We start from the raw sequence: 17,278 nt of genomic DNA, 5'->3' as shown, positions 1-17,278 counted from the left end.
TGGGAGGCCAGGCTGTGACTTCAGAGGTGCTGTTGCCTCAGGAAGAGGAGCTAGATGCAGAGAGGATAAATGACCACAGGTGTGACCACCGCCGTCCTTGCCGCGGTACGGGGGCCTTTGTATGGGGCCCTTTGTGAGCTGAGTTATGAACCAGATGAAGGCTGTGCAGGCGTGTGAGAATCCAGGCCAGACTCGACGGGTGGAGGCTTGGCAGAGGTGAGGGGCCAGACAGCCTCGCTAAATGTGCAGTGGCTCACTGCAGACAGTGCCCATCAGTCGCCGGACAGACCGGCTTGAACTTCAGCCCCCATGGCAGCTGCCTTTACCTGTCTGCCTCCACCTTCTGAGGCCTAGAGGCGTCGCAAATGTGTGGTTTTTAAACAGATTTGGATGAGTTGTTTTCTGCACAACACACTTTGACAGACGGAGGCTGGTTCTCCACAGTGGCCCCAGGGACTTGGCAGGGACTGGTGGGACAGAGCCTCAGAGCACAGCACCAGCTCCCTGGGAGAAGACGGTGCCCGTGGGACGGAAGAAAGAGGAGGCACACAGTGCTGAGGCGTGAACTCTAGTTTGCTCTTAGACATGACACACATGCCTTCTGGAAGTTTGCATGAAGCACTGCTAAAGCCACCAGTGCGGATAGGTCCTTAGATCAGGAGACCCAGAACACAGTTGTATTTGAAATCCTTCACATGCTGCAGTCTCTTCAAAGAGGACTACAAGTCATCTCTAATAACGTTGTAAAATTAATTTTTTATTAAATGCCATGGCTTTTTTTTTTTTTTTTTTTGTGGGGTAGGGCCAGTGTGTGACAGTAAAACAACAGACGCAGTGACACAGCTGGTGGGTGTTGGCTCTGGGCCCCAGTTGGGCAGTTGTATGAAAAGAAACCGAAAAGTCTCTACAGTGGTATGAACCGAAACACCTGGATTATGTGTTTTCATGTATTTGACATAAATGTGCACATTTGTACGCTAAACGCACATTTTTCTATATGTAATAAAATTCACACCTTTAAATAGTTAACATATATTTTATTTTAGGACCTCCCCCACGATGTGAGGACTAATAGCCACCCCCTCTCCCCCCCGAATATTAAGAGCCACATCGCAGGGCGGTGAGGCACCCCTCGCGAGGTGGGGACTAATCGCCACCCCCTCTCCCCCTCTGGCTATTAGGAGTCACCTCGCAGGGGGGTGAGGCACCCCCACAAGGTGGGGACTAATAGCCACCCCTTCTCCTCCCGCTGGCTATTAGGGGCCATGGTGGACTCACAGCCTGTTTATGATATTGTGAGTAATATCATCTCCCTCTCTGGAAATTATGAACTCTTTCACAGATGGGTGTATACCCTCAGTGTGTACACCGTCAGAGGGTGTACACCCGTCTGTATTGGGAGTAATATCCTCTTCCTCCCTGAATGTTAAGAAGAATATCCCAGGACTGTTTGTACTCCCTGCATTATTGGGTGTCATATCTTCCTCTCCCACGTGGAAATTAGAAACAATATCACTGGGGGCATGTACACCTTCTGTAATATTTAAAGTAATATCATCCCCTTCCCTCCAGGATCATGGGAACAATATCCCTGGGGAGTGTACACTTTCTGCCATATATGTCATAATATCATCCCTCCCGCCTTGAAACATTATGAAGGACCATCTCACACGGGGTGTACAACCCTTGGTGCGATATTGGGAATGCAATTATTCTCTTTTCCCCCGGCATATTTGGAAAAATATCAGAGTGAGTGTACCCCTCCTGCCATATGAGGATTACTATCCTCTTCTTCCTTTCTGGATATTAGAAAGAATATCACACGTGGGTTTGCACTTTCTTCGATATCTGGAGTCATGTCATCCTCTCTTGTTTTGAATGGCAAGAACAGTGCCTTGGGGGGGATGTACACACCCTGTCATATTGGGAGTAATATTGCACTCTCCCCTCCTTGATAATTAGGAACAACATCCCATGCTCTCTGTCCCTGGATATTAAGAACAACATCACAGGTAGGTGTACACCCCCTGCGGTATTAGGAGTAATATGATTAATTATTAAACATCCATGATCGATATTAACAATTATCAATGATACTATTAATAGGATACTGTTATGGATAATTATTTTAAATATATGATTATGCATGCTTAAAATAATTGCTAATATTGTTATTTTATTACCAGCATCACTTAATATTGATTTAAGTAACAATTGCTGATATCATTATTTTATTAGTAGTGATATTACTACTGATTATTAATGCTAATCGTTAACATTTTTAACTATTTTACTATCTTTATTGTGATTATTAATGTCGATGATTACTCTTAATTTTTCTTATATTTATTAATATTAATAATTAATAGACTTGTTCCTGATATCCAGCGGGGAGGGGATGATATCACTCCCAATATCGAAGAAAGTGTACACCCCACTATGATGTTATTCCTAACAGCCAGGGGGTAGAGGATGACATTATTGAAACTATGGCAGTGGGTGTACCTCCCTTCGGTCGTCTTGTTCCTTATATCCTGGGTGGGAGAGGATGATACAACTCCCAATATCGAAGGGGGCGTAGACCTCCCCCGTGATATTGTCCCTAACATCCAAAGGTGGAGAGGATGATATTTCTTCTGATTTTACAGGGGGTGTACACCACCCCTATGATATGGTTCCTAATATCCAGGGGGCGAGAGGATGATATTAGTCTCCATATTGCAGGAGGTGTACACTCCCTAGTGATATTGTTCCTAGTATCCAGGGAGGGAGAGGACGATATCACTCCCAGTATCGCAGGGGGTGTACACCTCCTTGTGATATGGTTCCCTATATCCTGGGAGGGAGACGATGATACTAGTGGCAAAATCGCAGAGGGTGTACACACCCACTGTGATATTGTTCCAAATATCCAGAGGGAGAGAAAATGATATGACTCCCAATATCACAGGGGGTGTACATCCTCCTGTGATATTGTTTCTTATATTCAGGGGGAGAGGATGATATTACTCCCAATATCGCAGAGGTTGTACACACCTCCTGCGATATTGTTCCTAATATCCCGAAGGGGAGAGCATATTACTCTCAATATGGCAGTGGGTGGTACACCTCCATTGTAATATTGTTCTTAATATCCATGATGGGAGAGGATATGACTCCCAATATCGCAAGAAATGTACGGCCGCCTGTGATAGAGTTCCTAACATCTAGGTGGGGAGAGGATGATATTACTGCCCATATCGCAAGAGTTGTAAAACCCCTTCGATATTTTGCATACAGTCCTGAGGGGAGAGGATATTATTCCCGATAGCGGAGAAGGTATACACCCCCCTGTGACACTATGCTTAATATCCGCATTGGGAGACGATGACGTTACACCCAATATCACAGGGGATGTACACCCACCCTGGGATATTGTTCCTTATATTGAGAGGGGGAGAAGATGCTATTGCTCCCAGTGACGCAGGGGCTGTGGCTGTACACCCCTCCTGTGATATTGTTCTTAATATCCTAGGGAAGAGAGGATGGTACTACACCCAATATCTCATGGGCTGTACGGTGTCCGCTCAGAGATGTGTGGGGCTCTCTTACACAAGTAACTCCTTCTCTAACTTTAGCCACATGCTGGTCATCCAGGGGCCTCCTAAAATCCAGGAGTATAAAAACCAGTGGAATTTCTGAGAACCAAAGATGGCGCATGGCTCTGGTTGGGCTGCCACAGGCAGTTTTGTGAAAAGACAGAGATGTATTTCTCATAGTCCTGGAGTCTGGAGGTCCAAGGTCAAGGTGGGTTCAGGACTGGCTCCTCCTAAGGCATCTCTCCTTGACTGTCAGATGGCATCTTCTCTTGTGTCCTCGTGCGGTTGTCCCTCAATAGATGTCTGTGTCCTGATCTCTTCTTACAAGGGCATCAGTTCTAATGACTTCGTTACCTTCATCACCTCTTTAAAAGGCCTATCTCCACATACAGACACATTCTGAGGTCCTTGGTTAGGACTACAACCTGGGAATATTGGGGTATGCAATTAAACCTGAAGCAGATGGGGTCTTATAACCTGTGTCACCCAAGCTCATGCCAGAGCCCCATGAGGAAGCCCCAGGTCCCCCCTTTGATATGGTTTAGCTGTGTCCCCACCAAAATCCCGTCTTAAATTCTCATGTGTTGTGGGAGGATGGAAGTGATAATTTGACAGCAGAGAAGACAGTTGCTGCCAGGGAGGGGAGAGGGGACTCCAGACCTCCGAAGGTTGGAGGGTCCCAGGCCCTGGGCAGAGCAGGCAGCCCCACCCCTGTGACACCCCTGAGGATGGCTCAGGAGTCGGAAAAGGTGGAATCATATGTAGAGGCTGGTTGGGGAGATAGGAAGTTGTTGAATGAGTTTTTAAATGTTTCCATCAAAATTCTTACTGCACCCTTGGTGTTGGTGGGGACCAGTGGCTTCTCCATGTGCCTGGCTTCTTCCTGGCTCTGACTCTGGGAGCCTGGCCTGGCCTAGGGCTGCTGGTTGGATTCATTGCTGGCAGCAGGTAGAAGGTGGAGGAGGGAGAGGAGCTGTCCTCAGTCCTCTCTTACTCATGCCTGTCCACGTTAGCAGCCCCTCCCCAGGCATCCCTTGCCCATAATCTGGGGAGTGCTATTCTCACTTCCCTTGGGCCCTGCCCACCGATCTCCAAAGAATCCCGTCAGTGACTCCTTTTAATCACCTCTTTGCCTGTGACAAAGTCTTCTGGGACCTCCTGACTGATACAAGGGGAAGCCTGGCTATCTGTGCAACTTGTAAAAGTGAAGTGAGTCATTCACACTGGCATGTATCTACAAGTCACACAGCTTTGCAACTGGAGTGACTTTAAGCTCATCTAACCAAACCTTCCATGACAGATGAGGACACCCAGAATCATAGGATAGAAGTGACTTGCTCCCATCTGGGTCCGCCACGCTGAGACTCAAGCGCAGAGTCTAGCAAAGCACACTTCGTCCTCCCTTAGAAGGAAGATCCTACCCGCACGGCTTACCTCCAGCTACCCTAGGTCCCCCCACTCTCCCTTAGAGGGAAGTTCCTGCCAGCATGGCTCACCTCTACCTACTCTAGGTCTCCCCCACCCTCCCTTAGAAGGAAGGTCCTGCCAGTATGGCTCACCTCCACGTACCCTAGGTCTCCCCACCCTCCCTTAGAAGGAAGGTCCTGCCAGCATGGCTCACCTCCACCTACTCTGGGTTTCTCCCAACCTCCCTTAGAAGGAAGGTCTTAGAAGGCAGCACGGTTCACCCTCTCCTAACCTAGGTCTCCCCCACCCTCAGAGGGGAGTCTTTGGGTCAGTCACAAGACTACTCCGGACATCTGTAAGAACAAATGGTTTCCAGCACAGTCCTTTCCTGGGGTCTGCATTTTCCCTCTGGGATGCTTGGAAGTTGAAGGGGTCAGGCAATTCAAGTTCTCCCTGGTATCTCAGGGGCCACTGACACACAGGAAAATGTGCTGCTCTGCTCGCTGTTTGACTTTGATGGATGCAAATTTGTTCTAAATGAGCCTGACATTCATTAGCATGTAAACATATGTTACTGGTGGCGGCTCGCAGGGCCACATGCTGATGGATTTTATGGGCTGCCCCCGCCGGACATCACCAGGCTGCCTGGGTCTGTGCTGCTTCTGGCTAAGGCTCCAGATGTTTTGGTGCACTGTGAAGTAGACATTTTCGCTACAGGGTTATGTTTTTTTCCAAAAAAGAAACACAGACAAATCTGTGAAAAGAACTTGAGTTTATGCGCCGATCTACTGGAAGGAGACTCTTAGAATGTCAGCTGCTCAGTGTCTGCTTTGACTCCCGGGCAGTTCTCTCTGTCCTGTGGCTCAGATTCTATGGGGCTGAATTATACATTTGATTCCAGTTCTGCTCAATATTTCCCCACAAGTAGTGCTGTGGATGCGACTGATGCCTTTAGAGATATCTGCAGCAGGAACAGTGCAGAGAATACAACACGCCATGCTAAAATATTTTGAGCTGAAAGCAATTAAGAAGCGCTCTGGCCTTCCCTCTAGTTTCTGAAAAGCACACAACATAATCATATTATACAAAGACAAAAGTGCCCTTTCTCCCCTCTCTGCCAGAAAGGACGCAGCTCAATCTCTGTAGACAACTTCAGACCCTTATTCAGGAAACAGCACCAGAGGAATTTACACAAAAATCTATCATTTATTGGCCTTCCCACAATTTGTTGCCCCCAATGACCCAAAGTCCTTTTACTTTGTCTTGGCACTTCTAGAAACATTTATTATCCTTGTTGAAGATGTTATATAAAAGAAAGGTCTGAGCTGTCTCTTTGAGATTCCCTCATTCCCTGTGTATCTCTCATGTATATATGAAATATACATGCTAATAAACCTCCGCTTGCTTTTTTGGGGGTTCATCTGTCTTTTGTTATAGGAACCCCAACCAATGAAGCTAAGATGGGTGGAAGAAAAGATTACATTTTTCTCCCCTGTAGTAGCATTATTCTAGCAATAGCATTATTATTATTTTTTTTTTGGTAGATTTCTGTTGAATACACACACACACACACACACACACACACACACACACACACACACACAGAGCAATGTAAAAAGAAAGAAGTGTGGGGAGTTCTGATGAAATTTTAGGTCCCAGAGATACCTAAATATGTTGAGAAGTTGTCTTTAAACATTGATTTTTTTCCCACATTTATTCTCATATTTTTGATATTTTTTTCTTCTGAGATACCATTTCTAGATTGTTTTCTCTACATTTCCTTGCAAGTCCGAGAGAGTATGCTGGTTAGTAGTGTGTCCAATGCACTACCTCTGTCCTTGTCAGTAAAGAAATGTAGAAATTGAGAGGGATGTGAGAGTCACGCTACACAGAGATGGAAACACAGATAGGAGGTAAGTAAAAACACGTGAAAACCCAGCATTTCTGGAACTCTCACCTACTCCTGTGCCGATATTCATCCTTCAGCTCTGCCTCCGTTCTTCCTTTCTTTTCTCATGCTATGGGGTCTGCTTTGGAGACGTTATCTACTTTCATTCTTCCAAAGTCAAGCTTCTAGCTTTGGTTGGAACTGCAGACCCATTTACTCATTCAGCAAATACTTTCTAAGCACATGGATAGTCACTGAGAATACCGTGGTTCACCAACATGACCGTGGCCCCTGCTCTCACGAACCTGCAGCCTGATGGGGAGAATGGGCACTAATAAGACAATCACTCTAATGGGTTTCTGATGAAGAATTCAGGAAAGCACACCAAAGAAAGGGAAGCGGGGTTCTCTAAATTTATGCTGTAAAAGAATCTGGCGTATCTTGGGATGAGAGGTAGAAAACTGATGCATTCTGGAAGGTATGATCCCCTTGCAGTCTGGAGAGAAGTAGAGGTTGATTGTTGAGGGCGGTGGAGTGTAGGGACACCACGGTCTAAACAGAGATGGGGGTGCTGCAGAATGCCTCTTGCAGCAGGAAACAGGCACGTGCAAGGAAGTAAGCACGGGAGAAAGTGGCACAAGACAAGAATGAAGGAAGGCAGGCAGGGGCTGGGAGATGATGGTAGATGCTTTATTCTCTTAATAACAGCAACAGGATGCTGTTGAAAGCACTTGAGGGAGGTGGGGAAGTGGGTATGACATGTTTTGTGTTTGTAAAATTATCACATTGTCTTACCAAACTATACTCCCTATTTTTTAAATTTTACTTTAAGTTCTTGGATACATGTGCAGGTCTATTACATAGGTATACATGTGTCATGGTGGTTTGCTGCCCCTGTCAACCCATCATCTAGGTTTTAAGCCCTGCATGCATGAGGTATTTGTCCTAATGCTCTCCCTCCTCTTGCCTCCAACCCCCAACAGGCCCCCGTGTGTGTCGTTCCCCTCCCCGTGTCCATGTGATCTCATTGTTCAACTCCCACTTATGAGTGAGAGCATGTGGTGTTTGGTTTTCTGTTCCTCTTTTAGTTTAGTTTGCTGAGAATGATGGCTTCCAGCTTCATCCATGTCCCTGCAAAGGACAGGAACCCATTCTTTTTTATGGTTGCATAGTATTCCGTGGTATATACGTGCCACATTTTGTGTATCCAGTGTATCATTGATGGGCACGAGATATCCTCTTAACATGTGATCCAGCTATTGCACTGTTCAGTATTTATCCAAAGGAGTTGAAAACTTGTGTTCACAGAAAAACCTGCACACGGACATTTATAGAAGCTTTAATCATAATTGCTAATTTTATTGCAGCTTTATTCATAATTGCTCAAACTTGGAGGCAACGAAGAAACCAAAATGTTCTTCACTAGGTGAGTGGATAAATAACCTGTGATATATCCAAACAATGGCATATTCTTCAGCACTGAAAGGAAGTGAGCTGTCAAGCCATGAAAAGACACTTAGGAACTTTAAACATGCACGGCTACACAAAAGAGACCCATCAGAAAAGACTAAAGGACATTCAGAAAAAGGCCAGACTATGGAGTGAAACTATCCGTGGTTCCCAGGTGTTGGGAAGAGGGAGAGATGATGAGGTGGAACATGGAAATTTTTAGGATTTTAGTGCAACTGCTCTGTACGATGCTATCATGGTGGATACATGTCATGACACCTTTGTTCAAACCCATAGAACCAGCACCAAGACGGAGCCCTCATGTAAACTGTGGACTCTGGGTGACAATATGTCAACGTCGGTTCTTCAATTGTTACAAACGCTCCCTCTGGGCAGGAGAGTTTTTAGTGGGGGAGGCTGTGCACGTGGGGGAAGGGAAGGCATATAGAAGGACTCTCTGCACCTTTCCCTCAATTTTTCTGTGAAGGTGAAACTGCCTAAAAGATAGTGTATTTTTTAAAAATAAAGGAAAAAAAGGAAACAAAAAGTCCTCACGAAAATCAAATGAGAAAATGATCACACTGGGTGCTTCAGGTCAAAATGGAAGAACAGGGGCTGTATTTACCATCCCACCTGATGACTTTTTCCTCACTGCTTTTCAGCATTTTTTTGGAGTCTAGTCAGTGCAATAAGGCAAGTTAAAATATATAAAATGCACCCTTATTAGAAAAGATTTAAAACTATCTGGATCTGCAGGTGACGTGATCACCTGTGTGGAAAATCTCCTGAAATCACAAAAAGCCACTAAAACTAATAATAATAAATTACTTACTAATAAGTGAGTTTGGAAAGCTTGCAAGATACAAGCTAAACACATAAGCAATATCTCTTTATACACTGGCAAAGAAATAATTGGAAATGGAAATTTACAAAGCAATATTATAGCACATCAAAACATGAAATACCTCAGACTAAATCTGACAAAAGATGTGTAAGATCTATACACTGAAAAGCAGGCAGTGATGTTGAAATAAATTAAAGAACTAAATAAATGAAGTGATATATTGTGTCCATGGATCAGCAGGCTCAATATTGTTAAGATGTCAGTTCTGCGCTTGTGGATCAGAGGTTTAATGCAATTCCAATCAAAATCACAGCATGATTTTTATTTTTATTTTTATTTTTCAGTAGAAATGAACTAGCGGATTCCAAAATGTGTCTGGAAATTTAAAGAACCCAACAGAGCTAAGACAACTTGGAATAAAACGGTGGAGGACTTACCTGAACTACCAAGATAGTGTGGTATTGGTATAATAAGAGAAAACTGGGTTAATGAAACCTCCTAGAGGGTCTAGTAATAATCTCACAAACATGTTACATATACGTAGTAGATTTTTGAATAAAGGTTCAAAGACATCAAATTAGAGAAAGGACGATAATGATAGAAGGATTAAATACCGTAGGCCAAAAAGAGAAAAAAGAGCTCCTGTTAAATATCTTCACATTGTTGTCACTCATGCAATTCAATTCACATTTTGTGTGTCTAAAAGTTGAGCAGACTTCTTCATTCTCTTTCCCCAATTCACTCCACAGAGATGCTGATGTCTTTCAGTGGAACTTGGAAGTTTGCTCTTCTTCTTAAAATGACTCTCTTAGATACTGTTTATGCAAGAAGTTGTGGGACTGTAACTTACAAATACTGTTCTAAACCTTGGAATCACACGTTCCCCTTTTTCTCTACTTATCGTTTCTAGTAAGTTTCCCATTTCCTCTTTCTCCTTCATATTTACACTGCATTCCTTTTAGTTCAGGCTTTTGTTACCCCACTTGATCTCTTGATGTGGTCACCTGAATGCCCTTCGTGTCCCAGCCTCCTGGAATCCTTCCTTCATGACCCTGCAGAACTGCCCTCCAGACCCGCAGGTGTGACCCGGAATCAAGGATCTCAAAGCCGAGTGGGATCTGAGAGGCTATCTAGACCAATCCTCCATTACAGACGTAAACCTTTTGATGACTTCACTTCAGAGCCCAAAATATTTGCACTGCAGGCAGAATCACCTAAATCACTTAATGTGATGTTCAGTCTTCCCGTGGTATCTTCCTCTCTGCATCTCCCTACTTTCGGTCAGCCATTTCTCACTCATGACACCGAACCCTTCATTCACATCACATTATTGTTCTTCTCCACACACACACACACACACACTTGTTTTCTGCCTGGGTTTTTTGTTATATTATTCCCTCTGCTGGAACTACCATTTTCCAAGATCTGACTACAGAATTTTAACGTATTCCTCAGAATGACTCACATATCACATATTCGACCAAATGGCTGCAGATTCTGTCACCTCCTCTCTTGTCCTATGGCAACATGGAGACTCTTCTTCTCTTAGCCAATAGGATTTATCATGGTCCTTCTTTATCTTAACAATAGTTTAGCAGGACTGAGAACTGGGAAGTAGATTTTTCTCCCAGGGGTGAGCACTGTCTTAGTTTAGCAGATCTCCCTGGGTCTCCACTCTGGTTGTAGAAAAGCAGCCCATAGGGCATGGTGGGGAGGAGAAGAAGGGGAATTAAGCTGTGGTGCATGAAGATGGACAGTTGTGACCCGTACTCCGGGGTTGGGAGTTGAGGCCACTAGGAAGGAGAAGCTGTAAGGATGAAGACGAGGCATAAAAAGTGATGCAGGCCGGGTACGGTGACTCATGCCTGTAATCCCAACACTTTGGGAAGCCAACGTGGATGGATCACGAGGTCAAGAGTTCAAGACCCGTCTGACCAATATTGTGAAACCCTGTCTCTACCAAAAATACAAAAATTAGCTCGGTGTGGTGGCACATACCTGTAGTCCAGCTACGCGGGAGGCTGAGGCAGGAGAATCACTTGAACCCAGGAGATGGAGGTTGCAGTGAGCCAAGATCATGACACTGCACTCCAGCCTGAGTGACAGAGCGAGACTCCATCTCAGAGAAAAGAAGTGATGCATAGTAACAAGACTGCCCGAGGAGAAAAGGAAATCAGCAACCTTCTCCAGGGTGGGATAGCTGAAGACCCTTTAAGAACAAAGGTGTCTACTTTCCTTCTTAGGATGCTCTATCGTGATTTAATGAACCCCTCACAATCTACTGTATTCAGTATTTGGCATGAGTCAATTTAGGGGAATTCTAGAAAACATAGCTGGCTGTTATCAGGTTAATGTAGATTGGGAGGAAGGGAAAAACCCCAGGAGCCACGTAGGAAGGACAATACGTGAAAACAGAAGAAACTTGGAGTCAGTTCACCCTTCAAACAAAATCCAGTTTCCAGAAGACATTGTGAGGGCTGCTGGGTCTTCCTCACCTGCAGATGGGGGATTCCAGATACTTATACTTGAATCTCACAGGATGGGGTGATCACCACCTGCTCTCAAATGGGATGAGTTACAATATCTTCTATCGGGAGGCAGTAAATAAGAGGTTAGGTACACGTCTGTAGTCATCACAATTCTGTCAAGATTGCTATTTTTACTTCCATGTCATAGATGGAGAGCATGATGCTTGTGGAAATGATTTGCTCAGGGTCTCACCATCAAAAGTGGCAGAGGAAAGATTCCAACATGTTTTAAAAGCTGCAAACTGAGCCGACTCCCATCCATGCTGTCATACCGACTGAGATTTCAATCCTCCTGAAGGCAGGAAACTTATTCCATTTGCTTTTATACTCTCCATAACACTAATGAGCAAGTTTTGCTCAAAGTAACACGGAATATTTTGCTGACTCAAGGGGTAAGAGAAGAGACTTAAATGACACCATCACAAGTCAACATTCAAGGAACAGAGACATTTAGCATTAGCTGTCTCAGTCAAATCAACAAACATGCACATTTATCCTTTACATGGGAGTAAGACAGCAAACACAATTGAAAAAATGAGCCAAGTGTAAAAAAAATGTGTCACAAAGGGATGGATTTAGACAGGAGAGCAGTGAAGTAGGTTATAAAATGGTCAGCATAATCCATTTTAATGAATTATTAGCTGAAACATGCAAAGCATTTAGGATTTCTGGGAGAAGTGTACAAACACACCAAATGTTTGTCCGACATTTTCTTCACTGCTTCTGTCTTTCCACAGGGCTAGAGATGATGTTGACCAACGGCCTTGGGAGGAGAGGTTGCAGCTGAGCCCACACCCTCTCAAACTCCTTCAGACTGTTTCTGTTTTTGTAGACTACTTTACCATTAACAACAAATCCTAAGATTTAATCAGTACAGCAGTCATTGGCCAGAGTTCAAATTTCTGATTTGAAGGAATCTGCACTCTGCCTGCCAGGATCGACTATTAATGGCTTCGTCCAGAGAGGAGCTATGTCTTTGCTCACTACAGAACAGTATTGAGGCTTCGAAAGGGGTATTTTGCTGGTCACCTCCTGGTCATCCTTCTGCTCACCAAGAGCAGATACTGTTCTCAGCCCCTTACATTTACAAGGTCGTTTAATTCTCACATAGCCCTTTCAGATAGATGCGACTATTACCCCCCTTTTACAGAGGAGGAAACCGAGAGGCAGAGGACATAGGTGAATTGTCCCAGATCACAGAGCTGGCTATGGAGCTGGGACTTGCACCCGGCCAGCCTGGCTCCAGAGTTCACTGCCCTCCTCCTGTACAGCACGTGTGACCTGCAGTAATCACCGCCCAAACAGGCAGGCACTGCGGATAGCCAAGCACACCTCTTCCGACTTCAGCACGGAGGAAGGTTCGTTTTCATTCTGGTGTTCAGCTCAGTTAGGACTGTTTTTATCACAAGGACGCACAACCCAGAAAGCTCAGTCACGTGCCGTTGCCTTCTACGGTCATGGTTTTCTACTTTTTGGCCCCATTTTCCTGAGGACTTGGCCTGCTGGGACGTGAATGATGCGTTACTACTGTAGAGACAGAGGTTCAGGTCTAGTGGCACAAACAGCGACAGACCCCATGAAAATGCGGGCGCGGCCCCTCCATCCCAACAGCCTGGATGGCTGCTCCATTCTGCTCCCATCACACACGTCCCCACCCAGCCACGCCCCTTCTCCTTTTCCCTACTGGATTCATCAAATCAAACCTCACTGTCCTTGGCAAATGTACAATTAATTTACTTACTGCCCAGAACAAAAGCGCACTTCCAGTTAACATGACACCCCTGCTGTAATAGAACAGCCTTAATTCAGACATGATGCAGGAGGGCCGTCCTGGAATCGGCAGCTGTTTTCTGGGGAAAGCCTCTGTCCCACCTGAGTCCCACCTGAGCCCGACACTTGTGCCACACTATCCCCATGGTGTCTGAAAGCTCCATGAAGACAGGGTCACTCTGACCCCTTCACACCCACAACGCCAAAGAGGAGCAGGTGTTCAGGAAAAGTCTCCTGCTAGTGCTGAAGACAGGAATACTTCCTCGTGGTGCCCAGAATGTCAGGAGAAAACAAAGCACCATGTGGACACCTTCCAGGTGAATTTTGGAACGACTGTACCGCATGCCAGTCATCCTTTTACAGAACAAAACCAATACCGGAAAACATGTGTCGCCCGCAGAGAGATGGTCCGTTTGACGGCTTACAAACACACCTACGTTACACTGAATTTGCCTCAAGCCACCGTCTCTGTGCTAATGTAAAAAGTCTCCATAATTAACTACTAGCCTTTTTCATCTGGTGCTTTTTAACAAGCAAGACAGTCCTGTAACACTCAGGCATTGTTGAAAACGTCAAATGGAAGCCTAGAAACCTCTTCCGTGCAGCTTCACTGCAAAGTATTTTGACGTGAGCCAAATCGTGCTATTCCTACATCTCCACAGGAAACTCAAGGCTTCATCAAGGAAATGCAGCATGATTTCTGCTAGGCACAGAAATTGTTGGGGGGGGGGGCATGAGGTTGAGGGAACATTACATAGAAACCAACCCCGATAATCACCTGCATGAGAGCCACACTGGCCGGCAAGCCCCGGTCGGCTCAGTCTCCGCACAATCACAGGCGTGAGTCCTGGAGGGCAGACACCTGGCACTGCTGACCACCCCAAGGTCGTGGCCTCTGCCCCTTCTCTGCTGCCCATCAGTTCCAAGCTTCTGGCAACACCGCCTGCTGCCCCCACTGCCTCATCGACTCTTCGTGAAAAGCAAATGTTGCCAGGATAGCTTATGAGTACATTTGCCAGGAAAGCAGCTCCGATTGACGCTGAAACCCCCTTCTCACACCCCTGGCAGCTCCCTTGCCCCCGATGTGCACATGCTTGCAGCTCTGACCTTGCTCAGTGTCCACACAGGCTCTGTCCCCTGGAGAGCCAAAGGCAGACTCAATGTTGAGTCAGAAATACACAAAGAGGGTGACGATTACGAACTGCCTGCCCCCCAAAACACAGGTTGAAATCCTCACCCTCAATGTGATGCTGTCAGGAGGTCTTTGGGAGGTGATGAGTTCCTCAGGCTGGAGACCCTTAAATGGGATTTGTGCCTCACAAAGGGGTCCAGCAAATCCCTCACCCTCCCATTGTATCAGGGCCAGAGAGAAGGTATGTGCCAACCAGGAAGGAGCCCACACCAGAACCCACCCAATAGCACCCTGATCCTGCCTTCCAGCCTCTAGAACTGTGAGAAACAAATTCCTGTTGTTCATAAGCCACTCAGTCAATGGTGTTTCGTTACAGCAGCCTGAGCTGCCTGAGATGACGATGCTCACCGTCCTAAAGAAAAGGCTACTCCCCTCTCCCAGAAAGAGGGGTTTAATTAAAATCCCTGTCTCTCCTCGCGGCCACCACAGATCTCACTTCCCCACCCCAAAAGCCAGCAGTTGCTAGGATTAAAGGAAAATGAGGATTGTTTTAGACCAGCCCCTCCATATCGGTCTGAAGCCTGTAACTTTGCCCACTTCCACGGTGGCCGTGTCACTGCATTGCCCATGTCAGCTCTGTGTCTGCACCGGGTCCCAGGCTCTGCACAGACTCCTCTAGCTGGCCATCCAGCACAGCCATTTCCCCTTCTGCATTGCAGGCTGTCCTTTGATATCGAACTCCCACCTTTCTGCAACCCAAGGCCTTCCGATCCAGACATTCGGGGTAAGCTCAGCCATGTACTGGAGTCGTTGACTCAGGTAACCCAGGCCCAAGACGTTGGCACCAACCGTCTACTGGCTGTGGGATCTGCATAGCTACTAGCTGCCCCAGCCACACCAGGGCCCGGGAGGGGAGGCAGAGGAACCTGTGAAGCTGCCAACAGCCCTATGGGAACAGGGGCCCCTGGAAGGAGGAGGATGCTATGGCAGGAAATTCAGAGACAGAAACAAAGAGCCGCAGGGCTGGACAGGTCATGGCCAAAGCCTACACTGCTGAATTTTCCAGGTTTCTGAACTCAATCGCTGACCCACACAGCACATGTTTCCTGAGTGCTGACCCCACGTGGCATTGGATACGGCAATAAAGCAGGACTCCCACCTCCCCCTTCCCCAACACATACACAGGGCCTCCGTCCTGGCGGGAAATCAGGCCTGGGCGCCCAGCTGGCACAGCGAGCCTGGGAAGGGGGCCGTTTCAGACGGACAGTGGGTGCAGCCTTGCCAAAGCCCAGCAGTCACCTGCACTGCCACAGCCAGGCTGAGTCCAGATCAGCCGCACAGAAACCTGACCCGCTCAAGGGCACGGCTAAGCTCATCAGGGACAGACACCGTCTCCTGCTCATCTCCAACACTTTCTCTGCATGTCTAGTTACACACGGACGACGCAGTCTCAGAAGCACATCAGGCCTCCCCCTGCTCCTCTCTGTGGTACCACTGATGGGGAGGGGCCGGTATGGCCGCGAGGTCGCATACCCACAGCCATACCACGCAGGCCTTCGACGATTATTTCTGCCAAAGAACCCTGCTGCGGCTTGGAGCACACCATGGTGGGCGGGAAGCTCCACCCGGAGAAACAGCCATGCTTCTCCCCAGAGCCAACGGAGGGCACCCCCGACCCTGCATTCAGCAGATTACTTACATTCTGGAAAACATCTGGGTTAATGGGGAACAGTAAAATGAAAAGGTCACACTAGAAAGGTTAGAAGGCTGTGTGAAGTCTCAGGAGGTCCAAAGGTTTCTGAACCAAGACTGCTGCGGTCAACGAGCTTACAGGAAAAGTTTCCACACGGGCCTTCAACAAGCAACACTCAGCAGGGAGGAGCCACGTTCTGGGCAGAACCTCAGAACCAGAACATCGGACACCACAAAGTCACATCAGAGCCAACAGCAACTGAAATACAGCGCTCTCCTAAGATGTGTGCGTCACCTGCAGAAAGTCACCACACATTAAGATGGGGGAAGAAAAGGATAAGGTTAGAAACAAATTTGAAGTAATTTCTGCATACGTAAAATTTCTACTTCCACTGGTTTTCTTTCTGGGAGTAACAACTTTTACATGAGATGCACATCCCCGTTGGAAGGAGTTTGGGTTTTCTGTGGGCAGAGTCAAGGGCTCTCCAAGAAATGTGAACTTTTTCTCACTCACTGAGCCGCGTGCCCTGAGGCCGTCCTGGCCTGCCTGAGCACCTCCCTGCTCTGCCTCCAGCCAGCTCCTTCCAGCACTCACCCCGCTGCTCCCAGAGCCTGCACTGGCCCAGGATCTCCTCTTCTGCTGCTGTCAATGTTCCACTTTAGGGCAAATAAGTTGGAAACTAGAAAGTTATAAAACCCCTTGACTTTTTAAAAATTTGTCTTCTCAGAAAACAATACTAATTCTACTTCCATGGTTTAATATGTTGCCCCCATCTGCATGTTCATGGATATGTGTTTTTATATATTTTTTTTAAATCAGTACTTCTAAAAGTATGCACTGTTGCTACATTCAGTTCAATTACATTTGATGTAAGAAGTTTTAATTTCAGTGAATTCAGGCACTCAAAATTTAAGCCCTCTGACATCTATTAATCAAATGGGAAAATGACAGGTAGATATTACAAAAATCAAGAGAAGTGTTTAATGTAA

At 46.3% G+C, this 17,278-nt stretch overlaps 1 protein-coding gene across 30 annotated transcripts in view; it reads left to right on the top strand.

Annotated features, from left to right (window-relative positions):
- The window catches only part of LOC139361225 (disco-interacting protein 2 homolog C-like), a 113,565-nt gene that overhangs the window by 73,217 nt on the left and 23,070 nt on the right, over nucleotides 1–17,278 (top strand). Inside the window, exons 4-6 of one of the 30 annotated variants that reach the window (XR_011618789.1) lie at nucleotides 6,747–6,898; nucleotides 8,241–8,299; nucleotides 9,514–17,107. The exons of 18 other annotated variants lie outside the window; for them this stretch is intronic. Coding sequence is in view for 7 of the 12 variants with exons in the window: in XM_071089796.1 (XP_070945897.1) it covers nucleotides 6,747–6,850 (104 nt within the window). In the remaining 5 variants the exon portion in view is untranslated. Of the gene's footprint in view, nucleotides 1–1,962; nucleotides 17,108–17,278 lie in introns of those variants that run through there. 11 more of the 30 variants (XR_011618788.1, XR_011618787.1, XR_011618786.1 and 8 more) reach the window with 11 other exon arrangements.

The sequence above is a fragment of the Macaca nemestrina genome, unplaced genomic scaffold (genome assembly GCF_043159975.1).
Source record: "Macaca nemestrina isolate mMacNem1 unplaced genomic scaffold, mMacNem.hap1 Scaffold_110, whole genome shotgun sequence".
In the NCBI taxonomy this organism is placed as follows: Eukaryota; Metazoa; Chordata; class Mammalia; order Primates; family Cercopithecidae; genus Macaca; species Macaca nemestrina.
The sequence above is the reverse complement of the archived record's forward strand: the minus strand, read 5'-3'. Positions and strand labels throughout refer to the sequence as shown.